Genomic DNA, 10,132 nt, shown 5'->3' on the forward strand with positions numbered 1-10,132 from the left:
AATGCATGACTTTAGTCATATTTAACTAATGAGAATGAGAGAGAATCAATTAAGTGTGAATTATATAATATTTAAAACTTATTTTATTTTTTAAAATTAATAATATATTAATTTTATCATTTTTTAATTAATATTCATAACACTTAAATTTTTAAATTAAAAATAAAATTACATTCAAAATTAAAAAAGTTAAAGTATATATTATATATGCTTATTTTAATAAATGAATTCACGAGTTGAATCTACGTTTTGATTCCGCTTACCCAAAATGAATTGACGTAAAAATTTAGATTCCGACAACATTGCCCCTTACATTTGCAAGGATGTTCCTTGTTGATGACATAGTCATTCATTTGTTATGTTGTACCAAAAAAATCATTTGGGATTTTTGACGGGCACAAAGAATTTATTGTCAAAGGGAAACATTACTCTCAAAAGAGCTAAAGCTTTAAGGGGTTAAGCTAATTCCCATCAAAGCTTTGTTCTTAGCAGTTCAACAAGGTGTTGAGTTGTGTTTTCTGGATTTGTATCAATCTAAAACCCTAAGTTTATTATCCGCACTCGCCATTTGATTCATTTGGACATTGTAGCGCCTTTTGTTTCCTTTGAGATTGAGTTGCTTCTCAATTAGTAGCATGACATCTATGTTGATCCTCGACAATTACCACCTTTAGGGGCGGACCCAGACACAAATAATTGGTGGGGCTAAAAAATTTAGACACTAGTCGAAAAAAATCATTGATAATTCAGTTGAACAACAAACAATATATGAGATTTACTAATACAACATGTATATCCAAAAAAAGAACAACAAAAACGAACTATAAAATTTTGTTTAAAAAAAAACAAACATAAAAAATAAAACCTTAAAATTTCTATTCGAATAAGAAATAATTGTTAAATCTTGCATATCACTATTGTTAGAGTCTTCACAAGATCCTACTTTGAACCAAAATATATAAAACACAAATTATACTAGTATACATTTTATTTTGATAAACTAATTCAATTTGTTTATAACTTATTAATTTTTATTTCAATTTTACTCGTATTATCTTACTTCAAAAAATTAAATATTAATTATGTTATTTCATATTTATATTCCAGTTGAATTTGTAATTTTACCCAATACTACAAACTCAATTAGTTATTCACCTTTTTTTTTGCCAAACAAAATTAAAGTTAATTGTTATAAAATTAAACTATATATAGCTTAAAATAATACTATACATATAATGAAAGACTTGAAATCATCAATAATAGACTAGAAACTAATATTTGCACTAATACTTAAACTAATATATGTACGAGGGACTTACAGTCATCAATATTAAACTCTAAACTAATATTTACATTAATATTTGTACGAATATATATACAAAATGACTTAAAATTATTTATAATATTTTTTTTTTATTTTAAAAATTGGGCTGGGCTGGTATGGCTATAGCCACACCAAGCTTTGAAGAGGTTCGCCCCTGACCACCTTCCAGCAAGCTTTGATCATAAAATCCCCCTCAACCCTTTAACTTGTGACCTTATACACTCAGTTGCACAAAAGTAAACATTGTGGACAAATTGTTGGGGTCACCAAGAGGGGCAGCCAGAGATCATCCACATTGGGTTCAAGAACAACTTCACAAGTGAGTTGGACACCACACTCTTACCCAAAACCTTAAGGTAATAGGTTTATGGGTCCTCTCACTTATAAAAAGTTCAACCTCCATTTTTCTAAGCAATGTGGGATTTAACCACTCACACTTGCCACAATAATCTCCCCCTCAAATGTGAGTTCATCCACTCTAGGATATGTTCCCCCTCAAACAGAAGTTTTCTTCATCCTACACTTGTACCGCCGTTAGCCACACTGCTCAACGGGATCCGCCGCCTGACCACCTGTCAAGAAGACTTTCGATACATGGAGCCAGTTCAACCCTTCGTCGAACCATCGGCTCTGATACCACTGTTGGGTCACCACGAGGGGGCAGCCAGGGGATCATCCACATTGGGTTCAAGAACAACTTCACAAGTGAGTTGGACACCACACTCTTACCCAAAACCTTAAGGTGTTAGGTTTATGGGTCCTTTCACTTATAAAGTGTTCAACCTTCACTTTTCTAAACAATGTGGGACTTAACCACTCACACTTGCCACAACACAAATTACTTTAGGATATGATGAAATAAGGAATTTTTTCTATGCACAAAACTAAGAATCGAATAAGCCACTAGGTTTGCTAGGTTTGGTCTAGTAGTGAGAGATTTGAGTAGTATGTAGGAGGTCCTATGTTCGATCCTCTCTTGCTCCATTGAAACAAAAAAAAAAACTAAGAATCGAATCATGACCACTTGCTTAAGAAACCTAAAATTGGACCAATTCATCGTTTATAACGCTTCTAAAGTGGCACATGTATACACGCGTTGGGTTGGGCCGGATTTGTTCTAATCCGTTACCCAACCCGTTCAATATTCATTGGGTTGGGTTCATCATCAAACTCGTACTTTCACTATCAAATCCGAACCGAACCAACCCGATTATTAACGGATTGGGTTGGGTTGGGTTTGCGGGTTGCTCATAGAATTAAAAATAATTTTTGATAGAAAAAAATAATACATTTTATAATCATTTCTAAAAAAACTATAATACAATTTAACACAATTGTGACATATTTCTAACACTTAAGTTGAATAAAACACTCTCATTTAACTTCAAATAAAAATTCATTTTTAATCGTAACACTTAATAAACTAAATAAGAGTAACAAATTCCCAAAAAACACATCATTCCCATGACGGGTTGGGTACACGGGTAAACGAGTTCAAAAACTCAAATCTAATACCCAAACTGATTGCTTATGAGTATGGCGGGTTAGGCCGAATTCTACCCGCAAGTGAACGGATTCGGGTAAATAATGGGTTGGGTTGGATTGGGTCAGTGGGTTGACCCGCACCCATGAACACCCCTAGTTAAATTCATTTATTTTTTTACATTGAAAACAAAATGTTAACTAAAGTTTCTCACATTTATTTAAATTCCAACATAACAAAACAGAGACATCAAGGGATACTACATTCCCACATCATGACTAAAATAAAAAGTTTAGATTCAAAATAAAACTAATCTTGCAGAGTTGTTGTCTGAAGAGGCAGAGAACTTTCAACTCCATTAGCAACGTCAGTAGAATTCTTCTCCGCAACAGCCTTAGACAAACCAAACATCTGAAATTGACAACAACAACAACAACAACAACAAAACATTAGATGATAGAAAACAATTACCCGTTCCCGCCACAATTATAAACAAAATTTCACTTTTCAGATTTATTTAACCTATAATATAGACTAAATATGATAATTATTTAATTAATCCGAAAAATAAAGTTTAAAAGAAAAAGAAAAAACTAAGCATAAAACACAAACCTTGTTCATTGTTTTCTGAAAACAAGCTTTATGTTCATCCATAGAAGCATGAATAAACTCATCAATGTGATCTTTCAGATCTTCAATGAAAGTGGCTTCCTCATTCTTCTTCTTTCGACACGAAGATGGCTTTTGATCAGGTTGGCTTTTCTGTGTATCCATGTTACTGAGATTCCAAAACCAAAACAAGAATGATATAAGCCAAAAATCACTTTTAAAAAAAGGAATTTGAAGTAAGTTTTGCAAAGAAATCACAAACCTTTGTGGTGGCCTCTGGAAGTGAAATATGCAGGGTGTTTGTTGATTGCGTGGAGAGAAAGACAGTGGAACTGTGGGTCTATCCAGAAGGTTCTAATTAACACTGTGGATGGCTTTTCCCACAAGTCACCGATTTTTAGTTTTTTTTGACAGATTTTTTAAGTATAATATTACGGTTAGGATCCTCTGCATTTTCAATTATTTTCATTTCCTCTATTAAATGTGATATTAAATGGATCCAAATATCTTTTATACATCAAGAAAACATTTAAAAACTTTGGTAATAAAAGAAATGAAAAGATTAGAAAATGGAGAGGATCTCGGATTATTTGTGCTCCCTAAATTATAATACCACGTATATTTGACCGCCGCTGCCCGAAAAGAACGACGTATAGAAACACCGTAAAAATATGAGGCATTTGGTCAAAATAAAAACTTTTAAATAATTCAATTACTTAACAAAATGAAGAAATATTGAAATCAAATGAAATATCTTTGTTGTTCAGAATTTTCTCTCGTACTAATATATAATATAATTGTCATTAAAAAATAAAACAATTAAAAAAAAAAAATTACTTCATGAATGTATCCAACAAATTCTAGGTTGATACAATGGTACATAAGACCCCCTAATAAAAATGTAACAACTCGTTTTCCAAATCGGATTTTTTTTTTTTCGACTAACAAATCGGATTTGTTAGAATTCGTATTATTGCGACATTCCATTAATTTCATTGTAAGTTCCTTTTTGTTTAGCTCTTTTTAGGTAATAAATAAAAGTTGGCAGGTATTAGAGACCTAAAATTACTATAATTTTTTATAGAATTAAAAATAAAATTTGAGATATTTATAAAGAATAAAAACATATTAAACCCATTTATCTTTATACATAGAGCGATGGATACAAATTTAGAATGAGACTTTCTCTCTATATATTATATATTTCTGTAAGTGTAACTACAAACACACACAAAAAAGCTCAATCAAAAGTACCCCCAATAGAAATATAAGATATACTAATTTCGATTACATCATCACATATTGCGACTATTTGTTACAACATAACATAAACCTGCCATTAAACACCATAAAGGATAAATTATACGTTGGACCATTTTGAAAACTAGTCTATGATTGTAAAACATTTGAAAATCACTCAAAATATAAAAAATGATTGATATTCCTCCTATGAAGTAGGAAGTCACAATTATTATTGTTTTCATGAGATGGCGAGTCATTTCGACAAAAATATAGAAAAATGAACAAACAAATCGCTGTCTGACTTATTGGAATGAAAAAGATTGTAAAGTAATTATATTTCTAAAAAATACCATAAGTTCATAACCATGAACTCCGTATCAAATGGTCTACCATAGAATTTTTCTGGCCTAACATGATAGGAATGTTAGACATGGTGTGGAAGCTTTTCTACCACCAAGAAATAGAAAAGCCCCATTACTCCAGAGTGTCTTATGTTGTTATTGTACTTAATCTCTAGTGTTAACGTTTCACCATCAACTATCTTGATAGAGCCTTGTCGAGGATAACAAGTTGTCATTCCTACAACATACCCTTTCTCATTTCCTGCTTCCTCCCCATTTCCATATTTTGCGGTTGAATTGCATATAACATTCCCATCCTGATATTGTCACAAACAAAATGTTAATAATTAGATAATACTATTTAAATGTCAATAATGATTGCAATGATTTAATCTCACCTGTCCATATAGAGTTGATCCAATTGCACCTGCATGTTGATGACCAACTCCATAGATGACATAACCGCCCCTTTGCATCGGAAAACTTGTTCTCTTCACATCAACACAACCACTACCATTCAAATTACTTTTGTTGCAAGGTTCAACTTCATATTCTACCTATATGTAGCAAATAACCTCTGTTAGTGAATAGTTAATTTGAGGTTATTAAAATAGGAATTTAATAACTATTCAGTAACAATGTAAAAATAAAAATATTTTACACAGACATCCAATAATATATTACAATTAATGCGAGAGAGCATAAAATATGTATATATTATTTTGAGATTTCACTTTAGTACCTTGCAATCATGCTTTAGACTAATTGCTTTAGACTTATTTGATATCTTCACAGTATCAGTCACATCAAATATATAAATCTTTGCAGGCACCATAAAGTTACTATCCCAATTGATCCACTTAACTGTATATTTCAAATAAATGCTTTCTATAGGACCTAAAAACCCTTTCTTCAACTTGCACTTGCTACCATCAGGACAACATTGCAAACCTCCTTTGTAATTTGAACTTAAATTCTTACCATCTTCATCTTTTGTAATATTATACAACTCACATTTACACTCATTGCACCCTAACCTATCTTCCACACCCCTTGTATCAATAGCGTGTACAACAATCAACCATTTTTCCACATGCCCTTTTGGAATTTCAGAAGGATTACCAACTTCTATCCCATAAGGATCAGGAATATATGTTTCTGTATCTCTTGTTTCAGAACCAAGACCATAGTATTGTGTTAAAGAATCATCTTGGCAAAATCCATTATTTCTTAGAAAAGTAATACCTTCTTGGCTATTTTGTGTCACATTTTTAGGTTGGTGGTATCTTATAACAACCCAATGATGTAGATAAGTTTGATAGAGAGGTATAGAATTTCCCGATTTATCAACTAGTTCAGCATTGAAACTCTTGAGTGAAATATGACCTCTTGGAAATTCAACGTCATAGTATATTTTGTTTGAAACAAGTCCCGGACTTAGTTCAATTTTGGGTGACAGAAAAACATTTGTTTTGACATTTTTATTAGTCTTGTTAGCAGCAGCTGATGAGAATGGTGTCCCTATCAACAACACTAGTACTAGTAGTAGTATTGCCAATGAAAGCTTCCATTCTTGAGAGATAATCCCCATGATTAAAATGCTTGTGTTTGGTTTCAATCTCACACCTCTAAACACACGTTTTCCTTGTTTCTGTCGTCAAAAGTGAAAAACATTTATGTTTGGCTTTCTCATAAAAAATATATACACATATGTTTCATTTTTTTTAAGTAGTTTAGGCTAAAAATTTCACCCTTAAAGTGAATTAAATATTCGACGTTCGAATCTCGATCCTTGCATATTTTTTTTTTGAACGGCAAAATGTATTATATAGTGACATCTAAGTTTGAATTTAAAGAAGGCATTTCGTTAACTATGAAAAATGTGTGAAATCACTTAATTACAAAGTTAAAATAGAACTGATATAGATTTGACTCATGCATCGTAAATATTTGAAGTGATTACTTAATTTTTTTTTTGACAAAAGTGATTGCTTAACTTTTAAAATAATGAATCGTTCTGTGTCAAAAAAAAAACTATTAAAATAATGATATCTTATATTTTCATAAAAGAAGTCTAACAAGTATTAAACTAAAAGATGTAATAATTAATTTTTATAAAAAATATGTAGTATATTTTATTTTGTACTCAATAAGTATTTCTGTTGGGTCTTGAGAGGGTCCGATGGATCATCACATCGGGCGTTGAACAACTTCACAAGTGAGTTGAACACCACACTTTAACCCAAAACCTTAAGGTGTTAGGTTTATGAGTTCTCTCACTTATAAACCATTTAACATTCACTGTTTCATCCGATGTGGAACTCAACTCACACTTGAAATACCAACAATTTCGTATTGCGAGATCTTGTAAAATTAAAATATTTTATATAAAATTTAATGAAAGATAAATAATATAAATATTTCTAAAACCAAAGGATAACTAGGAGGATTTGGGGTCTCGATCTTTACCAACGCAGCTAAAAAAATACTTATCATCTCTTTTTTATTTCACATTTTTTTATTCTAAATGAAATGATAAATATACATAGGTCACTTAAATATAAGATAGATGAGTACAAAATTGGTGAAGAAATCATGTTTTATATATATCCTTAGATGAACAAATCATGTTTATATTAACCGCAAGTGTAGTGTAAAAGAACGTACCTCAAACACTGGGAAGAAAAGACTAACAACGAGTAGCAATAGCGATTAATAACTAAACGATGGTTCAATTGATAAGCTCGAAACAAATATTTATAGCAAAAGATGGAATAAGGTTTTTACAGTATTTTTCTTATATGCTCTATTAAGCCATGACGTTAACCAACGTAAGTATGGATAATGAATTTAAAGTATGTGTTTGAAAGTTTCAATATTGTTTTTGATAAAGATGGAGTAAGGAATATTTTTTTTCATATGCTCTACGGTCAATGTATTATTTGGATTAAGACTCTTTGATAAAAAATTAAATAGTGCATTGTTTATAAGGATTACTCCCTCCTATTTTTTATATGAGATAAAAAAATTTATATAAGTGATTTTTTCGACGTAATTATATAAATGAATTAAGAAAAATGATATTTGTGCAACTAATTTGAACAACTTTTGAGACAATCACTCTGATACTTTCATTATATATATAGAGTTAGAATCAAATGACATCAAGATGTCAAACTTAAAAATATGACACTTTCGATAATTCTTTATCAGATAATCGTCTTGCAAAATTGACTATTGGATTGAACTATATTATAACATAGATCATGTCTATAAAATATGACATTAATCGGAAATCATTTGATATGTCAATGAGATACATCAAAATTAACTCATTTTTTGAATATTCGTAAGACGTTAATTTTGATGTATCTCATTGACGTATCAAATGATTTCCGATTAATGTTATATTTTATATATATGATCTTATGTTATAGTATCTTTTAATCCAACGATCGATTTTATAATACGATTATCTGGTAAAAAATTATCGGATATGTCGTATAAAAAGTTTGACACCCTTTATGTCATTAGATACCCATAGATATATTGTCCCACAAAGAAGAAAGTAAAATAAACTTGTCCAAAAAGTTGTCACAAATTGATTGTACTCGTATCATTACTTACGCATTAACAAACTTAAAGATTTTATAGAGTTCATCTACTTAATAAATTTATAAACAAAATCTACTTAATAAATTTTATAATTTATTAAAAATACTAAGATAAAGAATTGACATCATCATAAAGTAATTTAATTACATTCATGTTTAATTTTTATTTTTTTTTATACTTTTGATATGCATATATAAAACTAGCCAAACAGCTCGGTACGTATTCACCGGTATAGTGCGTGGCTTTTAACCACGTGGTTGCGGATTCAATCTCCACAATTGGCGTTGCATTCTTTTTTTATTTTTATATATGATAAAAATATAATAGTTCTAAATTATGCAAAAAGTCTTGGTCAAAAAGTAAACTTACACAATAAGTCATGGAAAAAATGTCTACTTTCATCATCATTTTTTCTTTATAAAAAAGTCAATATATCTCAAAGCAAAAAGTCATAGTCACAGAAAAAACACATAAAAAATCGTGAAAAAAGGATCTATTTTCATTTAAACATTTTCGTTAAGGGCAAATCAACTCATTTCATTAATAAAAATTGCATCAATACAATTAGGGAGGATAAATTATTCGAACCAACCAAAAACGTCTAAACGCATGACAATTTTTTGCTCGGCTGGTTTGAAACGGGTTAAACAAGACCACAAACAGGTTAAATTGGATTGTCATGGGCGGGTTCGGGTGGAGAAAATTATACGGCTACAATTTGAACCCATCCGAGCTAGTGATCCTTATTATTATTATTATTATTATTATTATTATTATTATTATTATTATAGTTTATAATTATTATTATTATCATCTCTAAAACAAGTGACATATATATACTCCTCCCGGTCCTTTTTATAAGAAATACTCCCTTCCTCCCAAATTACAAGGGAAAATAAAAAAATCACACTTATTAAGAAAAAGTAAAACATGATAATTTGAAGTATGTTTTTGTGGGTTTTCCTTGGAATAAGTTGCATAGAAAGATGTAAAAACAATTTTTATTGGTTGTTGTTTATTGAGAAAATGTGAGAGAGAGGAAATTAAATGCAATTTGCATTTAATTTTATATTTTTTGGTTACATTTGCATTTAATTTTTTGAAAATAATGAAAAAACATTTTTGAAAATGATTTTTTCTCTTATAATTTGGGACAAACAAATGGGCTTTTTTCCCTTATAATTTGGGACGGAGGGAGTACTTTGAAAAAATTACACAACCAAGAAAACACATTGTAAATAGTTATTTTCATTTAATACTCTTGTAAATTTAAACTTATATATATATATATATATATATATATATATATATATATATATATATATATATATATATATATATATATATATATATATATATATATATATCCTTATTTAATTACTCTTAATTCACCTAATTTACTTATGTTTAATATTCTCTCTCATAATAAATAAGGGCATAACTCAAATTAAACATTTAAAATATTTGAAAATTGGTCAAAGTTTCTTATAAAAATGACCAAAAATGACCAAATTTTTT

At 29.8% G+C, this 10,132-nt stretch overlaps 2 protein-coding genes across 3 annotated transcripts; both read right to left on the reverse strand.

Annotated features, from left to right (window-relative positions):
• Positions 1-2,701: 2,701 nt before the first annotated feature.
• LOC123897310 lies at positions 2,702-3,777 on the reverse strand. Of its 2 annotated transcripts, XM_045947904.1 has the most exons (3): positions 3,679-3,777; positions 3,420-3,585; positions 2,702-3,218 (listed from the first exon to the last, which is right to left on the reverse strand). In XM_045947904.1, exons 2-3 carry the CDS (start codon positions 3,579-3,581, stop codon positions 3,117-3,119), a joined length of 264 nt encoding a protein of 87 aa, XP_045803860.1. In that variant the 5' UTR covers positions 3,582-3,585; positions 3,679-3,777; the 3' UTR covers positions 2,702-3,116. The 2 variants fall into 2 exon arrangements, with proteins under 2 accessions (XP_045803860.1, XP_045803859.1); XM_045947903.1 differs by lacking the exon at positions 3,679-3,777 and having other exon boundaries at positions 3,420-3,672.
• Positions 3,778-4,842: 1,065 nt separating this feature from the next.
• Positions 4,843-7,853, reverse strand: LOC123897308. Its single transcript, XM_045947901.1, has 4 exons — positions 7,667-7,853; positions 5,742-6,650; positions 5,398-5,556; positions 4,843-5,316 (listed from the first exon to the last, which is right to left on the reverse strand). The coding sequence occupies exons 2-4, from the start codon at positions 6,588-6,590 to the stop codon at positions 5,083-5,085; spliced, it is 1,242 nt and encodes a 413-aa protein (XP_045803857.1). The 5' UTR covers positions 6,591-6,650; positions 7,667-7,853; the 3' UTR covers positions 4,843-5,082.
• Positions 7,854-10,132: the final 2,279 nt, after the last annotated feature.

The sequence above is a fragment of the Trifolium pratense genome, linkage group LG7 (genome assembly GCF_020283565.1).
Source record: "Trifolium pratense cultivar HEN17-A07 linkage group LG7, ARS_RC_1.1, whole genome shotgun sequence".
Lineage (NCBI taxonomy): Eukaryota > Viridiplantae > Streptophyta > Magnoliopsida > Fabales > Fabaceae > Trifolium > Trifolium pratense.

Coding starts and splice junctions, on each gene's coding strand:
- LOC123897308 (XM_045947901.1), bottom strand. CDS start 6,590: ATGGGGATTATCTCTCAAGAATGGAAGCTTTCATTGGCAATACTACTA. Junction 5,557..5,741: donor GTCTAAAGCATGATTGCAAG/GTACTAAAGTGA, acceptor TGCTACATATAG/GTAGAATATGAAGTTGAACC. Junction 5,317..5,397: donor GATCAACTCTATATGGACAG/GTGAGATTAAAT, acceptor TGACAATATCAG/GATGGGAATGTTATATGCAA.
- LOC123897310 (XM_045947904.1), bottom strand. CDS start 3,581: ATGGATACACAGAAAAGCCAACCTGATCAAAAGCCATCTTCGTGTCGA. Junction 3,219..3,419: donor TTCAGAAAACAATGAACAAG/GTTTGTGTTTTA, acceptor TGTCAATTTCAG/ATGTTTGGTTTGTCTAAGGC.